The 21962-nt window shown below is 35.1% G+C and overlaps 1 protein-coding gene across 1 annotated transcript in view; it reads right to left on the bottom strand.

Moving 5' to 3' along the window:
- LOC137665745 (serine/threonine-protein kinase ULK4-like) overlaps positions 1–19885 on the bottom strand; it is a 29919-nt gene extending 10034 nt beyond the window's left edge. The window contains 14 exon segments of the mRNA XM_068405123.1: positions 939–999; positions 2926–3030; positions 3490–3589; positions 6024–6096; positions 6219–6343; positions 7660–7755; positions 8385–8460; positions 9334–9402; positions 9405–9416; positions 10255–10356; positions 13086–13248; positions 14629–14768; positions 18462–18555; positions 19748–19885. Coding sequence (XP_068261224.1) covers positions 939–999; positions 2926–3030; positions 3490–3589; positions 6024–6096; positions 6219–6343; positions 7660–7755; positions 8385–8460; positions 9334–9402; positions 9405–9416; positions 10255–10356; positions 13086–13248; positions 14629–14768; positions 18462–18555; positions 19748–19885 — 1354 coding nt within the window.
- Positions 19886–21962: the final 2077 nt, after the last annotated feature.

The following is a 21962-nucleotide window of genomic DNA, read 5'->3' on the forward strand; positions in this document are numbered from 1 at the left end:
TGCAATATGAAATAAAATACCACCCCCTTAAGCACTTAAATCTGATCATTTTTGCCTAGGATGTTAGCCAAATAAAAAATATTTGCTGCTATTACAGTCGTGACTGGGAGACTGGGGGACATTGTGTTCCTTCCAACTATAAAATTTCTTCAACAAATTAACTCTCCAAAATGCATACTTTATAGAAAGAAAAAAGGAACTTCTGTGTCTAGGAAGAGGTCCTATGTGAACCCTAGAAGGACTCCATATCTGACTGACATCCCTCTTCAAGCACAGTAAAGTGTAATACTATTTCCTTAAATAGACTATAGGAAATTTTCCAGGGGAAGAAACGTTACTCGTGACAATGAGTAGCCTTTTGTTTTCAGAAATAACAGCAGCCTTTTGAGACATTAGAAACAACAGCAACAAAAAAAAATCCCAAACAACTCCACACTATCTTTTGGGACATGATTCCTGTAACATTTCATGATCAAAGGTGGGTCTGGTAAGGCTGCCTAGTATCACAGCTAATCAACACTGCACGTTTTAAGGTCTTGTTTTCATTTGCTTCTCTACCTTTGTCAAATTTTAATCTATTTGGTTGAATATTTCAGTTATATCTCAGTTGTTTAGAAAACACAACACAGGGGAAAAATATGCTGATTTTCCCACACTAAAACAGTGTTGACTGTCTTATCTTAAAAGCTTTTGGGCATGGGCTTGTAACTGAAGAAGGCAGAAGAGAAAGGAAGGGCATGTAACTGCTAGCACTTGAAAAGTCTCCTCAAAATTGGTCTAGCTAAAAACGTTACATACACAGCTTCAGTTTCAGAAAAGTGACGAGTTCTCCAACTCTGACAGCTCATCATCTACAAAGGGAGGGTACAAATCTTGTGACAGCGAGTTGCACCATCATACGCAGGACTTAAGTTTTAACAACTTCAACAGAACCACACCTGAATATGTTGGTATATGCAAAGTTTTCAAGTCAAATCTAACTGGCACCTGCTTCATTATCTGGAAAAATAAACAAACATAACAACTAGTTTTAATACATTTCCAGAAATCTCTAAGTAGCTGAACATGAAAACACAAATATGCAAAAATTGTACAGGATGGGTGTACAAACCACTGCTCATTACTGAGGCATTTCCCATTGTTTTCTGGTATGTATTTCTTCCACGCAGATATTTGAGATTTAACTCCGTGGTTTTAACATAATTACATTGTTAGAACGTCCATTGAAGTGATTTTTTTTAAATGGGAATACAAAATGATAGGATTTTTTCAGTTTACGTTTTTATCCTGCTTATAAGTGGAAAAATATTTGCATTTGGGTTTCAAAAGCTACAGAAAGGAATACGCAGCTGAGACCTCATGAAATGTTTTAGCAATTCATTGTCATACAGTAAACACATATATATATACACTAGATCATTCTACAATATGCAATATTCTCACCAACTACTCATTCATAAGGTATGGTGGGTTTTTGCCACAACACATCATTTTCTGGTACATCCTGAAGTTGGATGACTGCTCAGTGTCTGAGCATTTGAGTGTGATTTTCAGTAACTAAAGCCTACAAACAAGGTAACTGTATTCTGGAATTTAGCCTTTGACAGATGAAGCCTAGGTGTAACTAGAGAGTTATTTTCTAAAAAAGGTCTTCAATTCCACAAAGCTGCAGAACACAGGGAAATTTTACAATATAAGCCGACATTTCAGCTTTTAAAATCCTGCCAGCATCTAGTAAACCCCTTTCCAGGAGATTAAATTGCAAGCTCTTCAGCTTCACCAGGTGTCAGTATCATCCTTTAGTGTGAAGATTGCCAAGTATGCAATAACTCTGACTACATGTCCCTGGAATTTAGCAGGCTGTTTTGCATTAATTCTGATCTAGCATTGCACAGTAAGGAGATTAGTCTCCACGTGCACATTAATACATACACTTACCCCTAATCTTATCTCTTATACTTGCAGTAAGAAGAGAAGCAGTGAAGGGCTAAGGCTTTGTGTCAGAGTCCTGAGATAGAACTGAGCATTTACAGAGGTGGCATTCAAATGCATCATTACCTTTGAAATTCTCCACTGGCAACAACGTCCCTCACCCCAAACACGTTAAAACAGTATTGTTGGGTAGTTACTCTATCTAGCTGTATAAGATTTTTAATTTTTGAGAGTGTTAGGAATTGAATTAAAACAAACAAACAAAAATTGTTATAATAAAGCAATACATCAACTAAAAGCTGTAAGACATTCTTAATGAGCTAGATGCTCACTTCCAATTAAAAATGTTGCATTCTCTCCATCTGCCACTTACTGAGTAAAGCTGCTAAAATTATTTCCTTTTCTTTTTGGCACAGAAATAAAAGGAAGACTAAAGGGGTTCTTGCTTATCACTCCTTCTACCAATACTACACATGTGTCCATGCAGGCACATTACATTGTCATTGCAGTGCAGAGCTCCGATTCTTTTTTTGGTCTCCCCTTTACTGTCAAACAAGTGTCAGTCTCTGCTCAAGAGACTCCTCACAACTGTTATCGCATTAGAATCCATATGACAGAAATTGGATGGACATTTCTTGTAACTTCAGGTCTTCTTTTCGAGAGAAAATAAGTTCATATTTATTAGAAATATTATAGAATCACAGAATAGTTTCAGTTGGAAGGGACCTTAAAGATCATCTAGTTCCAACTGCCCTGCCACGGGCAGGGACACCTTCCACTAGACCAGGTTGCTCAAAGCCTCATCCAACCTGGCCTTGAACCCTGCCAGGGAGGGGGCAGCCACAGCTTCTCCGGGCACTCTGGGCCAGGGTCTCACTACCCTCACAGTAAAGAATTTCTTCCTAATATCTAATCTCAATCTACCCTCTTTCAGTTTAAAACCGTTCCCCCTCATCCTATCACTCCATGCCCTTGTTATTTATTTTGTTATACCTTTGCATTGTCAATGATTGGTGTTATGATAAGATCAGATTCAGTGTAAATGAGCTCTTTCAATGTTGACTCCATATCCTGCTGACTTGAGCACATATTTTTAGCCTAGAACAAGAACAAAGTTTTTTAAAAAACTCTTTTGCAGAAAAAAAAGAAAGTTTATGTTTATTCCCAAAATATTTCATTTCAACATTATACCACACAGTTTGGCTATATAAACAACATATTCTAAATTACTTTTTTTTATGTAGTAGCAGATAGTGCCAACTAAAAAAGTACCGGCTCCAAAAAACTTGCAACCCGAGTATAAAAAAGTAGACTGAGAAGAAAGAAGAAATCATTATCCCTTTTATACACTGGGGAAAATAAAAGAGGAGACTAAGCATCTTGCTTAACTCTTACATCTGAAGTTCTGCAAATATTTTTTTAAAATAACTTGCACACTATAGGAACTGCTTTCCTGTTATAATTATGGAAGGATGGAGAAGAAAGTTGACTTTGCCACAGACTCCAGGCTAAAACTCCAAAGATACCACCATCCCATAATGTTATTTTTCTACTCACCTTTTTCAAGCATGAATCTCTTTGTGGAGAATTTTGGATTGGGGCAGTAGTAGCATCGCTTACTTCTACTGCAATGCTAGTTCTAGGAGTGGGACAGGAACTTAAACAAGAAATAAAAAGAAAAAAAACCAACAAAGATATTAAGTTTCACTGCAAACCACTTTTTTTGCTGTTCTTTTGAAACTTTCAGGCCATACAGGAAACTTTCAAAGCTGACAAACACAAATGATGCTATGCCTGCTCCATCAACTAAACATGAACTCCCTGTATTTAAACACATCCTGACAAGGTTAGGATTTGTTCGTCAGTTAGAAATGGGAAGAACTGGGGGGTTTCTTTTTCGTTGTTGCTGTTGTTAAATGAATGTAATTTTATTATTTTCTCACCCATAGTCAGTTCTCCAAACTGGATGCTAAAACATTATTATCTCAATTCCTAATAACAAACAACATACAAAGAGAATTAACTTGACAAAAAATTGCAATTTATTTCACGTTATTCTCTTCTGACTGCCAACTCTTGGCTAGGTAATGGGAATGAAAAACTGCCTGATTCTCATGTATGAATGTGAACTGGATTTACTTTCCAGTTTTTCTTCTTAAAAAAAATCTAGTTTGCTAACTAGAAAATGAAGAAAGGAGAGACAAGAACACTGAAAATTTGCTATATTCATAAAGCTGCTAGTGAACTTGGTTTTTGTAGTATACATTAATTTAAATCAAAGTGTTCAAAATCAACTTTAGAATTGTTAAAATTGGCAGGCCAAAAACCTAATTTAATCAACAACTTCAAATGAATGTGTTTTCTTGATTAGCAGAAAGTAACACACATTTAGCTGCAAATCAGTTTTATTCATTAGAAAAAAAGCGACTAAATTAAAAAATACAAACACCAAACAAAATTAAAGATACTCATGAAAATCAGTGATCAAATAACTAGCATAGTTGTTCTCATCCTTATTTAGTTAAAAAGGCATCTTTTATCTATTTTCAACAAAAACAAATTTAAAAGGCACAATGAAGGGGTGCCAAAATATTGTCTACTAGCTAGATAAAACTACATAAAATGTCCTAATTCCTATGGTAAAAAATATATCAGGATCTGCTTGGAAGTTTAAGCAGCCTTACTTCCTAAACCAAAAAAAGAGTGTGATTTCTAGCTAGGAGGCTGAACAAATTATTCTAGGGTCCCACACGCTTCAAAACATGTAGATTGTTAAATATATTTTTTTCCCAAACCTAATTTGCTGTCATATGTATTTGAGAGAGAGAAAATCTTTCCTACTTTTCCAGTTCTCAGCCGGTTTCTCAGTTTAAAACAATGGACTGAGCTAATTGAAATTAATAAGATCTATTCCCTTTGCATATGTAGAAGCAGCTACTGCTGTCAAAAGCTGATTAACCACTTCAGCAGCTAAGTAAATTCTGGTGCCAAGTGCCACGTCAGCAGCTCCCTTCCATGGTAATGTTTTAAAACTTTATCAGGTAACACACGTTGCTTTGAGAAATCAAATCACTGAAGCAAAGAGAATTTCAGAAAATAATAAACTAAAAAACCCTCTGTATTACATTTCAAATTTTGTATTAAAATAAATGTAATTATCGCAAATAAAATATGGTGTTCTTAAAAATTCATTTTTTCTACTCTCATTCGTGACATAATTTGGATTGCATGTTGTTATACCAACTGTTTGTAATGCCATTGTAACCTTTCTTCTCAGCAGATTCCCAAAGCAAACAGCAAATGCCATTTTAAATTACTAACAGCATGGGTTTAGCTGTGATGGTAGAAGTTGTAAGTGAGATGACAAGTAATACTTGATTAAAACCAACTGAAATAACTGGAAAAGTAGACAGGCTATCACGCACAATAGCACTATTTCAGGTTATGCAAGAAGCTTGAAAGAGTATTTAATTTTAAACTGGAATATTTCTGCTTGATGAGGACAAGAACAAAATCTATTTTACTATGTAATCTTCTTGTCTTGAAAGCTAGTACAAAGTTTCAGAATCAGGCCTCAACTAAAACAAATCAAAGTTAAACTAATCACTATTTTTTATTTAATACCTACATAGTACTTAGGAGATTGTTACCAATAGCTTGTGATGAAAAGCTGCAGGCAGAATTTATTAGTGGATCATAAGCTGAATGCTTATTCTTGTGTATTTAAAGTAAGCATATTCAAAGCATATTCTCATACATATGAAGTAAGAAGGAAAGAAAGTTCTAAATAAATTCTTCTGTTTAGACAGACAGCTAAGAAATCAAAAGCCTACTTCCAAAACCCAATGTAATACAGCCATAAAAGCATTGCTTTAACTGCACACACTGCTTTAGCAGCTCTTCAAAAGTTTCTTAATATTAATTAAACTGGTGGCAGAAAATTCAAAAGGAGACACACTAACAAAATGTTACAAACAGAACAACAAACTATCTGAAGAGACAAGTTAACAAAAAACAACAAGAAACAAACAAAAAAACACAAAACATAAAGGGTTTCAAGGGTTTTCTAATTGTTCTTTAGGTTTCCATACCTGAGAAGAAATATTGATTCATTTGATTCACCATCAACTGCACTTTTTGGGTGCAATTCAGGCTGAGTTTCTACTGAAAAGAAAACATGAACTTGCATTCAGAAGTTAAAAATAAATAAAACATAGGGAATAAGCATGTTAGTAAAAAATTCACAGGACACAAAATAATTAAAAAACCATAATGAATAATATTACCTATTTTGAAAGAATTGCTTGGTAGCTTTTTATTTGCTCTTGAGGATGACAGGTTATCTAGATTTTTATGAGTATCCACTGGCTCTTTGGCACTCCAAGACACAGATGACACTGTCTCTTCACTGCTGTTTAATAAAAAGATATTAATTACACAGATTAAAAAAAAAAAGAGGGATCATATCCATTATTTGTTGCAATTATTAGCATATGATTTGGCTGTCATTCTCTAGATCAGCACACTATTGTAATATGTGCCACACATACTTTTTATATTAGCAATGGCAATGAAGAAAAAAAAAGTTTAGAGCAAATGACTCGGAGAATATTAAAAATTCTGTAGCTCCCTCAGTAGAACTTGCATGAGAGAAACCAGGAAAACTAAATTATTACACGATAATACCAGAGCTATAAAAAAAATATTAAAAGCTTTAGAGATCATTCAGTCTTTACAGGAAAAGTCACAACAACCATACTTCTAATAATCAAGTCTGTAGCCTAGATTTAGATCAATAAAAACCACCATTTTTTTTTCTTGATGATTTACATGTCACACTTGATTGCAAGTTTATTGATTTTGGTGGTTGTTGCAACACTGGTATCAGAAATAGGTATTAAACAACACAAGAGAGAATTTTAAAACAAACAGAAGACACAAACATTCAGCATTCTAAAAGAAAAGTGCTTTCACATTAGTTCCCTAGATTGGAACCTAAAGTATCTTTCAAATATTTAGAACAAAAGAACATAAAAATGAACACTAAATATCCTAATTCAAAATTAAAACCAAAATCCAGCAAGGTAACAGAAGTTTTGAAGCAGCCTAACTTTTTAATACATAGAACCTATTTATCACAAAAGGTTTGGGTTTTTCTCTCTATATAGCAGTGTACTGTATTACAAATTCAGAAAAAAAAACATTAGATTAATGCTTTATGTCATAAGCAAAGAATATGGGTCAGCTGCATTTGCAAGGATACAAGGCTGAACCACAAATCTAAGATGCTGTACTGATAGGCTTTGTGATGCTCTAAGCCTAATGCATAAAAGCAAACAAACAAAAAAATCTCAGTAGAGATAAAATCGACCCATATTTATAAGATTCTACAAAAGCTTTCAAAAAAAAAAAAAGTCAAATTACCGTGCATCATTGTTACATAAACAAATACACAAAAATTAGAGCAGTTAGTTCAGAAGTAAATTTTAACACATTCTATAGCCAGGAGGAAGGAGTCTGTTAAAAGTGAACACAGTGTAATACACTAATAGGATAATCCCTAAGCATCCAACACTGTCCACTGAAGGGTGTAAAACTCCATTCATCAATTAGTTAACAACATGAAAATCCTAAGCAAAATTCAAAAGCGGGAAAATTTACAGAAAACCATAATAAAAATAAATACTTGATCGCTTAGATTTACTGTACAAAAAGAACATTCGGTACCTTGAGCTTGTGCCCTGGCTGCCTGCAGAATCACCACCACAATGGCTGAGGGATCCTGTCCAGAACGGATGCTGCAATAGGTCTGTCCAGTTCAGCCTTTTGAAGAGCAACAAACAAATTGAAAAAACAGTGCCAAAGTATAGCTCCACAGAGAGATACCAGGCCAGGTTTCGAACCCAGTGACACTACAGAGCAATTACTCCTGTTGTTCGCTTTTATTTGGTCAACAAATAAGTTCTCTTACAGGACAAACTTTTTGCCTCAAATCAGAATGGATAATTCATGCAACACAGAGGTATGAGACTAAGAACGAAGGAAACTGCATAGCCAATTCCAATATTTAAAACATCAGAGCTACCCTATAAATGACAGTTATATTGTTAATAACATAAGATTATATCAGCTATAAATCAAAGCCTCATAAAATAGATATGCCCATTGCTCTGGAAAAGAAAAGCCATCGAATTTTAAAACTGCCCATCATTTCTGTTACAAAGTTATCTGTTTAGCACCAGCTACAAAAATACAAAGACATACCTAATCAAAATATTAATTCTGTGTATCTTCATATAAGGAAAAGCACAATTTGTTCTTTTATGAGGGATTAAATTATTTTTGCATTCTTTGTGATGTACAAATTACTATACATACAGTATCATAGCAATTATTTTTTCCAGAGGTGAAAAAAGGCGATGTAAGTATCTGTCACGAATTAGACAGTTTACCTTTTCTGAGGATCCTTTTGAAGCAAGCCATCAAGCAAACTAACAAACTCAGCAGAAGGTTTGTGAAAAGCAGAACCTGTAAATAGAAGCACTTGAGAAGATCAGTATTGGGCAGGAAAACCAACCGTCACGCAATGCAGATCAAATCATTATCTACAGATCATGCTAAAAACTTTTATTTAACACTAACTTCATCTGAAAAAAATCTGCATGTATGAAGAATCCTAAATATACACTCTCCACATTTCAAAGGATTCTCAGAACAACCAAACCAAACCAAACAATAAACCAAACAAGCCACCAATGCTGGGTCTCCAAACTAATTAAAATTGTTTATATGTTAAAAAAAGCACCCTCCGATTATCATATAGCTATTGGCAAGAAATAAAGTGGAGTTGAAATCTGCTTAACTTGAAATTAAGTTTCCCCCAATCATGATTTTAGAGGACCATTGTTGCACCCTATTATGCAAAAGAGGTTTCCAAAATTCTTATTTAACCAAGAAAGACTCTACTTCTGAGAGTTCAGAACAAGGAAATGCACTTTATCCACTTTGAAAACAAAATCTCTCTTAGAATTGAAACAAGTAACAACAGTTTTAATTCTACAGGTCACCATTTCCACTACATTACCATGGACTGAAAAGAGCCACTAATATTTAAGTGTCTCCACGAATAGCACTGATGCCCAGAATGACTGAGATCAAAAATTCCATCCCAGAAGGTAGATTTATTTTTAATTCTTAACACTAAATGATATGCCTGTCTGTCATAAATAAGCATTCATCATTAACAGGGAAAAAGCTCTTATCAAAGTAAGGCAATGCTAACATTCACTTCGGACAGCTAACTAATTCCTGCAATCAGCCTCAGAAGAAATACCGCAAACAAAACTTTAACTTTGTAAGTATTATTCTGATTTGATTCATTAAACAACAACATAATGTTACCCTCTGGTCTAGGTGGCAATGGATCTTCACATAAAATCTTTTCAATTAATTCAGAAAAGCTGTCTGATAGAATGGTGGTCTTCCTACAAACAGAAGTATATTTCACAGATTAGGCAAACTTCAAAACGGCTGTCAGGTTCAAGGACATATGATGAGCTCGTCTTCCTACGGAAATACCCAAAGAAATAAACACCCTCAGCCTGAATTCCATTTATCCAGTTCTCTTGTCAGTTTAAATACAAAACCTTGGATTCAATTCTTCTACCATGAACAGCAAAAGAGACCAAGGACAGAACAGGCACCAAAGATGTCTTGATGGAGGTCACCATATAGCCCTGTATGAACGAGCAATGAAACAACAGGAGAAGGTCTGGGCAGAAATCTCAATATCTATGTAACTACGTTGATTCAACAGAACAGCGTACTGTTTAAGACTTCAGAAGGCTGCACTGTAATTCTCTTTTGTGATGAAATTTTCCTTCCAGCTGCAGCCAATACTAACAGGTACTTTATCTGCAGGAAACCCAATGACTCTAGTTTTATACTAGTGAAACAGTTTTCTCTTTCAAAGGTCAAACTAATGCACACAGAGTTTAATACTGTGGAGACTAAAAACATTACACTGTCAGAATTCGAGGACTGCTATAATTTTAAGTCATAGTATTTAAGCAACAAAGGTTGGTTAGTGTCATAATATTTAGATCACAGTCAAAAGGACAACTTAATAGTATTACTTCACTTGATTATTTGATAAACTCTTTTTTTTTAAAGTACAGTTAGTATATTCTTCAAGAAATATTTAAAACCTGTCTTAAGTTTTGCTATGTCTTAACTTTACTGAAAGTTAACAAGAATTTACTCTGGGACCACAAGTTATGTTTCCATTATCACAGATATTAAATAGATGCACAAACTTACAACCTGAGAACATCTCATAAAGTAAACATCCCAAGGACCACAGATCACTGGCTTTGGAGAAGTCTTCTCCCTTTATTGCTTCTGGAGCTGTGTATAACGGAGAGCCTACAAAATACAGTATGTGTAATGCACTTTGATTATTCATTCTGGATTTATCCTGTTCAACACTTCAAACTTTATCTCCACACTTCAGAGAGTTAGGGATTATCTTCACCTAGTATAAGAAAACTGAGATACCAAATTAAGTAATTTCAAATAAACTTCTGTCCTATACTTTTTCTGAATTAAGTAGGATTATGTACACTATTTTGTTGTTTATTTCACTTCTATTAACCAAGCTGGCTTGTGCTACACTCTTCTAACAGAGTGATTAATGCAAAGTATGTTTTGATACACCTTGACAGCTTCCAGAGCCAAGCCAATTGAGCAGAATGGTAAACCAGCATAATTCTCATGTGATTAACAGAAATCATTACACCACATCAGGTTTGTTTGGTTGTGTTTTGTTTGTTTTTTTTTAAAAAAAAGCTATCCCACAGCATAAATCTTCATGAAATTAGAAAACTCTGTTACAAAAACAAGGTAGCTAGCCAGCTGGATCACTGATCTAAACTGGTTATAGCTATTTCCACACTAAAACACTAGGAAAACATCACATATCAAGTTACAGGAGCTTATTCACAAACCGCTTTTGTCTTGATACAGAAAAAGAAATATACAGTTCCTATTTCTACAGTAGTTCCTGTCTATACACTAACTCTCAAAAATCTCTAAAAAAATTACACAAACTCAGCAAAAATGTCAATTCCATAGTCCTTTAAAAAGCTTATTTTGGATTCTTTGGTTCTTGGGTTTTATTTTTTTAAGTGACAAAAGGTCATTAACCATACACATCAAAACAGCTGTTCTGAAAGGCAACAGGAAAGAGATTAGATTTGTATTTCTTCCTGAATAAAGATGTGGTCTTGGTCTTAGTATTTCTAGTATGGACTTTCAGCAGGAGATAGCAAAGTATTAAGAAAGCTCTCTTTGTGAGCTTTGTGAGCTATTGTGAAGAATTCCATCGTTCCCAATAGCAGTAGCTGCCATGACACATCATTATCTTGGAAATAGAGGTCTGTGAGATGCTCTGAGATGATGATTAATAAAAGATTTGGAAGATTAAAATCAAGTTTCTGAATTTTTCTTATTTGATGAAAAAATAACATAGTATTTGTAGCCTACTGCATTTGTATGGATCTGTCTGTTGAAACTAAAGCACAGTAACTTTCTCATACTTTAAAAAGAAATGATCATTCTTAAGTAAAAGGTACTGAAACAGTCAAGGCTCAAACTAGAAACCACTTGGACCATTTGAATCCAAAAGCACAATGAAGTACAGCCGTGCAAAGTCTCCAATGAAAGAAGCAGGAGTTCTGTGTAGTACTTACTGAACTTTGTGTATACATTTAACGTGAATTTAACGGAATTTAGTTCTAGACCTTACAGACCTCTTCTGCAGCACACTTTAAAAGTCTATAAATAATTCCATCACTCAAATTTTTCTGAGACAAAACAGGACTAATTTTAAATCACTCCATTATCATATTTCCAGTATCAGTTATTTCTTCATTCTCAAATTACTATTTCATAACTGGAGCACTAAAGGTTGTAAACAAGTGATTCTTTTTGCTACTTCCTTTAAGCTTTTTTTTTTTTTTTAAATACACTGTCCTATATCAACTAAATACCAGAAATACAGTTTTATCAGTTAGGAAAGCCAGGTCCAGTTTGAACTTTGAAATTCCAAAGTTTTAGCAATCTTCTCATTTTTCTAATTCTACTACTCGCATGTAGCTGATGATCTGTGAAATGCATCAAGGACCAAAGATACTTCACAGGGTTTTTCTTCCCACCATAGTTTTCATCAAACAGCAATTAATAATTAAGCCTCCTCAGCAAATCCAAACCAAGAATTAATATTTAATTCATTAGCTACCTTGAAACGTTTCAGATCTCATTCATATACTCAATTTGGGTGATGGTTTTTTTTTTGTTTTGGTGTTTTGTTTTTTTTTTTTTTTTTTAATTCTTGAAATTTTGCTTCTATTTTTTTTCTACAAGGGAAAAAAATCAAGAACATTTTATAAAATAATGAAAACATGCTCAGGACAGACAGACAGTTTGTACATTAAACTGTACTGTAGGGATTTGATGTCAAGCTGCAAAAAGAAATTTAAAATAAGCCACCTCCAGTTATACTATGTTGAAAGTTTGTTATACAAGTACACGACAGTCTATAATCACCTACATATGAGCTTCAATCCAAAAATAACCTGAATTCTATTTACAAAAAGAAATAAAGGTCAGGAATTGTTAATGTCACACATTTTATGACAGACAAACATTTTTTTTCCAGCTCTTAGTTAAACTGGCTTTGTGAAACTTAGAATTATTACAATATACTTGTAAATACAGTTTCTTTTCTTTTTACTCACTTGCAGGTGTTGTTCCCTCTGTAAGTTATGATCTTTCTGAAGAATATTCCTTAAGAGCAAAATTTTGGTCTTGAGCTTACTTTAAAAATTCCCCATATGCAGGACATGTAAAATCTGCTTACAGAAAATGTACAGATCTTGCTTTGCATTGCAAAGACACGGGCAAACACGTTAATCTTTGCAGATGATAACACAACAGAATTAATTATTCAGATTCTCTAAAGACAGCCCCAACAGAATGATAACAACTATTTTATTTCCAGGTCTTCTCCCCAAATTACTTCAAACAAAGGCTTTTTCCAGCTTTCATCCTGTCCCTTTGGTATAAGTTAATTTTGGCTAGTAAAAATATCATACCTTGAAACCTATTTTTCAGGTGTCTTTGTGGAGTGCTTTCACTGACATCTCCTTCACCTTCTTCAGATCGAATTAAAGCAAAAAATTCTTCCAAGTTTTCGCCATCCACTTTAGCCAAGCAAAAATTACTGAATTTCAAAGTGCCAGGGCCTTCCAGCAGAATCTAGAAGAATAAACATAGCCCAAGATACAACTATCATATACTAAAACTGATAACTGCTGAAGTTTCCAACACAAAGTATAAAATAAGTTATTAAAAAAAAATTTAAAAATCACAATCTCAAGCCACTTAAGTACATAGAGATGATCACTATAACTGAAAACACTGAAAAGTTTTTCTTTTAAGTCAACACCAATACTATCTTTTTTCTTATAACAAAAAAATTACAGAATCTCACAATAGAACCCTTAAGACGTTTAATGTGCACTTTTGTTTCCTCATTAGCAAATCTAAATGAGCAACAACATTACTATTGAAAAGAAAGTAAAAGTAGCGTAAAGCTGCATAGGAAAATAAAAGTATAGTAAAAAAAACATCACTTTGCTTGAAGAAAAAAAAAAAAAATGAATCTTTCTAATTTTATTTAGCAGAAAATTCCAAAGATTTTGACCAATGATCATGAGAGTTTTCTCTATGCAGCCACCGCTTATTCCCATAATGAAAAGCTTCATAATCCCAAAAATATTGTTTGGAGAAATAGCCCAGTCAGATGGGAGGGGAAAAAAAAGCGAAAAAAAACCCCAGCAGTCTTACTTTAGCACTCCGTATTTTGTATTCAAAGGAGTACTTTACAGCAACATTCTTCTTTGGAAGAATACAGAGGCATCTCCATTATGCTTTTTTCATATATTGTTTTACTGCTTTTAGGCTCACAAATGACAAACTAAGTACAGTCGTGCAAGATTTTACAGAACATTCAGAGAAGGGCAACTTCACCACTTAACGGATCGAGATCAAAACCAATTACTGTTAAGCAAGAATTTTTCGTTATAGTTATATTCTAGTTACTACATAAATTAAAACTAAACACAGACTTTGTCAAAACTAACAAATTCCACACACATACACAAATCAGAAACTACATAGAGATTTGTATTTTTATGCAAGAATAAGACTGTAATTCAAATGGCATTTAGAAAGGATACAGTTGGTTATTAACAAAGGAAGTTTGCTTAACTTCACTCCCTCGTTAGCATTTTCTAGGACCTCAAGATATTCTGCAGTGTGGTAGAATAGGTATAATAACAAAGTTATATGTCTGAGGACGGAGAACTAAAATCCTTCATTATTCAAACCAGTACACCAAATCAAAAAGAATCTATCACACTGTATCAAATATACAACACGAAGAGAAATTAATTAGATCATAAAATAATCAAGCTATAGACTTGTCTTTCATTGTCTTCTCACATATTGTAAAGCTCAACTGCCATCCAACCTGAAGTAAGCCTCTTCCAGACAGTAAAATAGAAATAATGAATTAAACACTCACGGCATACACAGTAACGTGCAGTGTTCCCTATAAATAACACTCCTTCTTACCTTTCCAGGTGTCAGTTCACAAAAGATAATTCCAAGCTTATGAATATGGTATAAACCAGTAACCAAATCAACAACAAATTCTCTCACTACATCTTCAGGTAGGTGTTCATCTTGAGCAATAACAGTTTCTAGAGAACTACCTAAAATATGTTTACACATAGTCAGCAAGTGCGTATAAAGAAGATAACATACAAATAATTCCCAAGGGCATTATACAAGCTTCTTCAAAGAAGTCAAGCAAAAATTATTATCAGTAGACAAAAAAATATTTCTTGAGATTATCCAATAGTTACAAAATCCAAGATGTACAGAAAAAATTAATCTATTTCCAATGTTGAGACAAAAATCTTAATTTTGACTACAATTAAATTGAGTGCATGACTTCAAAATTACTTTAATATTGATTTATTTTACAAAGGAAACAGAAAGGAATAAAGAAACCCAGAAACTGTCTCAGGTCACAATGTAATAGTACCCAATGGGTTTCTTCAAATTCCTTAACCAGATCCCTGCTGCATGAGTTCAAAGAATAAGCAATACCAAGAGCAGGCTATCAACTTCTGTGACCAAGTGCTAAAGCTAATGACATGCAATTTTCCACTGAATTCACAGACAACAGAAACCGTAGAACTGGGTTACATTCTGAGGTCCTGAGGTCAACAACATCCAACAGAAATTATTTTGTTTGTTCTTCACACATAGCATTTCTGTATAGTCCTTTTCTTGACTCATGTGCCCCAGTTCTTTCATTTTCATCCTTTCCTTTCTCTCTTTTTTCTTTCTTTTTTTTTAAAAAAAAAAGAAAAAAGAATTGTAAAAAAAAAAAAACCAAAAAAAACCCAGGACTAAACTTTCACTTTACAGCTTTCTCACACAAATCCCAGCTTCCTGCCCCAGCAAGTCCTACTCATATCTCTCTGGACTTGTCATCCTAACATGAGACCCTTCTCTGTCCTTCCAAAATCACCACTCTCCTCCTTCACTAAATTCCAACCAGCCTTTCCTCTGTTTCTGATCAGATTACACCTACAAAGCCTTCTAATTATCCCTCACGTATATCCTCTATCACGTGTTCTCACATTCACTCTCTATGCTTTTCCCCACTTATTGTTACAGTTTCTCTGTCCTTGCAAAAATCTCTTCTTCCCCCATCACCTACTTCCTCACATCCCACTGATTCTCAGGTACGTCACCAGACTTGTCCCGTTTGATCCATTCCTGTCCTAACTGTTCATAGGAATTGGACTTCTCCTAATCTTGTTTCCCACAAGATCATTGCTCAGTCTTTCTCCTCCTTCCTGTCCCAGTCTCCTATCCTGGACCCCACGTTTGCATCTCCTCCAAAATCCCTTTCCTCACCCTCATTTGGTCCTTTACTACCCCTGCACCAAACCTGTTCCCCTGAGACTACAGTTTGTATTTCGTGAATTATCTATGGGTTTCCTGGGTTATGTATTATTTATATCTTAGCCAAATCATGCAGATTTAAAAAAAAAAAAAAAAAGACACTAATTTAAGTCCCTGAATGAAAACAGGGATTAGGAGAGCTTTTCGTAGAAAAAGATATTAGATCTTTTATTCCAAATCACATAATAGATTTTCCTGAGCTTTTTTCCCTTTGCTCAGTAATTTATTTCAGAGAATAGCAAGACTAAAAGCTCTGTCACCACAGTATTCTTCTAACTATTCAACACTGCTGAATCTTAAAATTATTTTCTTTCTAAGCCTTTTATATGCTGTTCAGTAGATAAGTCATTCCTTTAAAACCAAGCCCATATACATAGCTATATTAAAGAATGTTCCATCATGTTTAATTACTGTTTTTATAATGTATTTTAGAGGACTACGTACAGAATAATTCCATAATCTGACCAAATACACAAAGAAGAAAACATAGCAAAACCAGCAACACAGAAGTATGCTGCATCTGATAACAGAAACTCACTTTGTCACCTTGAGAGAACTGAGAGAGATATTCCATATTTCAAAAGCAGTTTTCAAGGCTCTACAAAATTAATAAGAAACTAATGTCTTATTCTATTTATAAGTAAGTTAGCTTCAAGACACTCTCCTTGCAGCAAGCTGCAATACTGCAAGATAAAAATACATCATAATTGTTCAAACCGTATTTAATGACTGCCTGTCTAATGACTTACAGATGTGCCCATAAGTTAAACTAAGCCAATAGACCAAAGCCTCCACATGAGCCATTAACTTCACTTTCAGTCATTGAAAGAATGACCTGATTTTTTTTCCAGAACTTGTAGCTTCTCTTCTTCAGTAAGAGTGAAGAGTGGTTAGAAAGCGGCCCGGCGGAAAGAGCCCTGGGGGTGCTGATCGACAGCCGGCTAAACATGAGCCAGCAGTGTGCCCAGGTGGCCAAGAAGGCCAATGGCATCCTGGCCTTTATTAGGAATAGTGTAGCCAGCCGGTCTAGGGAAGTGATGGTCCCTCTGTACTGGGCACTGGTGAGGCCGCACCTTGAATCCTGTGTCCAGTTCTGGGCCCCGCACTTCAAGAGAGATGTTGAGGTGTTGGAGCGAGTGCAGAGGAGGGCGACCAAGCTGGGGAAGGGTCTGGAGGGTCTGACCTACGAGGAACGGCTGAGGGAGCTGGGGGTGTTTAGCCTGGAGAAGAGGAGGCTCAGAGGTGACCTTAGTGCAGTCTACAACTACCTGAAGGGAGGTTGTAGTGGAGTGGGAGTCGGCCTCTTCTCCCAGGCAACCAGCGATAGGACAAGAGGACACAGCCTCAAGCTTGGCCAGGGGAGGTTCAGGTTGGACATTAGGAAGAATTTCTTCTCAGAAAGAGCCATTAGACATTGGAAGGGGCTGCCCAGGGAGGTGGTGGAGTCACCATCTCTGGAGGGGTTTAAGAAAAGCCTGGACATGGCACTTAGTGCCCTGGTCTAGTTGACAGGGTGGTGTCAGGGCAATGGTTGGACTCGATCCCAGAGGGCTCTTCCAACCTGGTTGATTGATTCTGTGATTCTGTAATTTTTGAAACAGAATTCTGGATAGAAAAAAAGGCTCTGTGTAATATGGACTTTTACTATGAAACAAACTCCAGATACCAAAATCTTAAACATGCATCACTTGCACAATTGGCTTTCTTTTCCTTCCATGTGGAGTAAAGCACACTATCTGGAGTTTAAAACATGCAGTCATCACAATTAAAGAAAGCTTTAAAAGATTTCTTTAATAGATTGATGAGAACCTACCAAAACTCAGTGAATCACTTCATGCAGTTTTGTGTTCTCAGAGCTCCAAAATCAACATCTTAATATAAAAGCCAAAATACTTCTACTGAACAGGAAGAAAACTTACATAATTTACTATTAGCTACAGAAGTGCCCTTTGATTTAAAAATTTATTTGAACAATATTAAGTCATTTGGACATTATAACTTGATTTGCTACTTGCTCTCTTTATTGTTGTGTGCTATAAAATGAAAAGAGAACGCCAAAGCTGCCAGTCCTTAGAAAACTTCTCTCAAGTAATTTTACTTAGCTGCCCTCCAACTATTCACAATTTGGTTTTAAGTTCCTCTGACTAGCCCTACCTCTTCAGCTATTGAAAACCAACATTATGTCACAGCGATTAACATTTAATGTACATATACAGTGAAGCAGAGGAGAAATGAGACTTCAAATGATTGCTAAAAATGTTTCCAAAAGCCAAACCATTTTTATATATAAATAAGATTCTCAAGTTAATAATCAGATAATTATTAAGCTTTTTAAAATATCTAAGTATTTGTTGTGGAGAAACTGTTATAAGAAATCTGTTACACATACTCACTCCATAAATTTTTACCTTTTGAGCTTACCTTACCTGTGCATAATTCCACTACAAGACAAAGATGGTTGCTTGTTTCATACCATTCATAAAATGTCACTATATTCTTGTGTCTGATTTCATGACGAACCTAGAACAAAGTTTTTAACATACTTAACTGGGGAAAAAAAAAGCAAAAAAGCAATATACATGTACTTAAGGGGAAGGGAGGCAATACAAATTTACTCTAGATCAACTACTTGTTTTCTTACTTTCCAGTGCACTAAAATTATTCTCCAATTCAAATATTTTAGTTTTACATGTATGTTGAGGAAAGATAACTTTCCTCACAGACCTTGCCCAACTCCCCTGTTTTTAAAAAGAGAGGAAAAAAAATACAGGAAGTTCCCCAACCCAAAATTATAAGCACTATTTAACCTTCCCGTGTCACTAAAACAACAAACTGTAAATCAGAATTTGAGGTCAAACTTGCATTCCTGCTTTCTTTTTAATGAGAAAAAAAGCATAAGACAATACGGTGAATAGAGTAAGAGGAAATAAAAATAAGTTTTTCTGTCATTCTTAATCATATCAGGCAAGAGCAATCATTCAAGGGTCCCTGGAAATCTATTTTTCTATCAATCACACCTGCATGGCCTAATCTCTACAGAAGCCTCTCCATCTTGTCAGATTGGTACGTAAGGTATCCTGAGGGCTTTCTAAGAGGAATATGAAAAAAATGTTTAAATTGAGCAGATTCATTAATCACCCAATAAATGATCATTGAAAAAATGAGAAGGAACATGAAACACAATTTATCTACTAGAAAAATAAAATATTTGAAATGCCAACTGTATTAGTTAGTTTCTTTTCCAGAAAATATTACACATTTAAAACTTTTCTAAGCTTTGACAAACCAGAATTTATTTACCTTAAATGCTCTTCCTTCATCAAAAATAATTTCTCCTTGGTAGGTAAGAAATCGATTATTTACTGGAAGGTATTACTACCACTGAACATGCACAACCGATAACAAAATAAAGCAAACTACTACATGCAAGTTACTATTTTTACAAGTTCTCTGACATATCACAGAAACAGTAAGCCTGCAAACATGGGTTTATGCATGTGATTTAAACAATAATAAATCAGATGAAGAAATAAATACATTAAAATATGACTCTCTTTAAAGTATAAGATTTGAAAGTCTTAAGAAGCTGATCTAAAGTGTGACAAATTCCATGTAAAGAAGCACGTGGTATTTTTCTTTTATATTACCTGTGCTACAAGGATTTTGTAAGCTATATCTTTTCCCAGATTTAGCAGGAAAAAATATTACTTACCCAGTTTGTTATTTCAGCTCTTTTGCATTTATCAGTGCAAAGAATGGCAACAAAATTAATTGTTCCCTTTCTTCTTCCTTTATAAACAACTGTCTTATTTCCTCTTCCGATCTCTTCATACAGAATGAAGTTCTCCATACTTAAGGATGCTGTACAGGCAACGGATTGGAAACATGGTATTAGTCTCATAAACAAATAAACCTTTAAAGAAAGGGTGTGGGGGGGGAGGAGAATTCAAATTTCATGGTCATTGATGCATAGTATTAACCCTCCCAATCCTCAAAAATAGAGGTTATATACTTCCAGCGAGATCAAACATAATTACTTTACAGAAGGCTTCCTCTCAGGAAATTTCACCAAAATTTTGAAGAGATGATAGAATTTTCCACTTCCAAAACTGTTAACACATTCAAAAACTTACAGATGGGCCAGTAGCTACAAATTGTAAGCATTTTATCTGCAAATAAAAGTCATACTATCAAACTTAAAATTGCACGTTCTACATAAAACTGCTGTCCAAATGAAAATATTCTATACTGCAAGCCTGGCCAAATAAGGCTGCTATTTCTGCCCAAGCGCACTTCAGGCAAACGTGCTTCTGCGACTTTTCACAATGTGATTTAAACCTGCCAAATAACTGATTTAATTGGCATAACTGAAAAACACAGGACTTCGTGAATATTAGTGTTCCTACCAGTGATAAGCTGAATGTAGCTTTACCAGCTATAGGACTCAGTGTTAAGAATTTTTCATGGATAGAAACAATTCCTTGCAGATAAAAGCTGTGCAAATTTGTTGGCAAATGTTGAATTGTGGGAATCAGGCAGTTCCACAGGAATTTAATTTATATTTGTAACTGTCATTTTTGTCACAATAATTTTATATGCTTTAATTTACATGCTGAAACAAATGCAATATTTGTCATTTTTTGCAAACCCAGCAAGTGGCATTTGTACATTTAAATAGTTAGATGCTTTTCATAAAAATCTGGTTAATTCTTTTGTTCCATAATTATTTTCTCTGAGAATCTTGGAGCAATGGGAGAACTTACAGCAAAATATTGAAGCAACTATAATACTTGAAGTAAGAGTTCTGCATCAGCTTTCCATCCTGCTCCTCAGCTGGGTTAAGAGCAGAGAGACACAGAATCCCAATATTGGCATATTCCAGAAACAGGATATATTGCTAACTACCCCTCAGGGATCACCTTGTAGTAAGCTCTTCCAGGACAGCTTCACATTCAATGCTCAGTTCTTCCAACTACTGATTTAATTAGTTCCAAGCCATTTAGAGTTGCGCTCTCTCATCTCTCCATGACTTCTTCCATTTTGTTTATAAAACTGTTGTTTTTTCTTCAACAAGACCACTTCTCAATGTAGTTATCCTAAAACCATAGAAAAACACCATATTGGAGAGGGTAGTGCAGCAACAGGAATGATAGCAAGGATGGAGGAGAGCTGCTTGAGCAATATGCTGCCTAAAATCACAAACCACAAACTCAATTTCACCTTAACTCTTTCATGGGACACAAAATGCCCAGAATGATAAACTGAAGACCAAAATAAAGACCAGAGGATTCCCAAGTTTTCCGAGAGGACTGCAAGTGAAAATACAACAAAGCATCAGGCAGCAGCAGACAACAACGTGTTTGTCACTAAAATACTGGTTCTTGCCAGAACATCAGCCAGGTGCCACAGTACAACTCGGATGATCCAGAATTTACAACATACATAGGGACCTCATGATTCCAGGATTTCCTTAACCAAAGATCCAAGACAGAAGGTTTCTTCCCAAAAGAAAAAAGAATCTCTGTGGAAGGCCATCAGCCTGCAAACAGTTGTGCTGTACTTGGGGAGCAGAGGGTTCACTTGGGAACGCTGCATTGAGAGTAGTTTTTGCTCGCCTTTAAGATAAAGGAGCCGAGACCAGTTCACAGGGCCTTGTGAGGCATGAAAGGAGTAAACATGTGTTGAAGGTCAGCTCTGAACACAGAACTGAAAACAAGGAATGGCTGTTGATGTTTTGAGCCCAGAATACTGTGGCTTTTCCCAGAATGGGTGATGAGTGCTTAGTGTGTGAATGTTGATGTTATCTTGAACTGCACAGTTCCGCTCCTGCATTGTAGCAGTTAAATAGGGTAGTAGAATGACAAGAAAAAAAGCCTTAGACCTTTGGCTTCAGGCCCTTGCATCCTCCATCTCAGAGTCCGTGCCTT

This window comes from Nyctibius grandis, chromosome 7 (genome assembly GCF_013368605.1).
Source record: "Nyctibius grandis isolate bNycGra1 chromosome 7, bNycGra1.pri, whole genome shotgun sequence".
In the NCBI taxonomy this organism is placed as follows: Eukaryota; Metazoa; Chordata; class Aves; order Nyctibiiformes; family Nyctibiidae; genus Nyctibius; species Nyctibius grandis.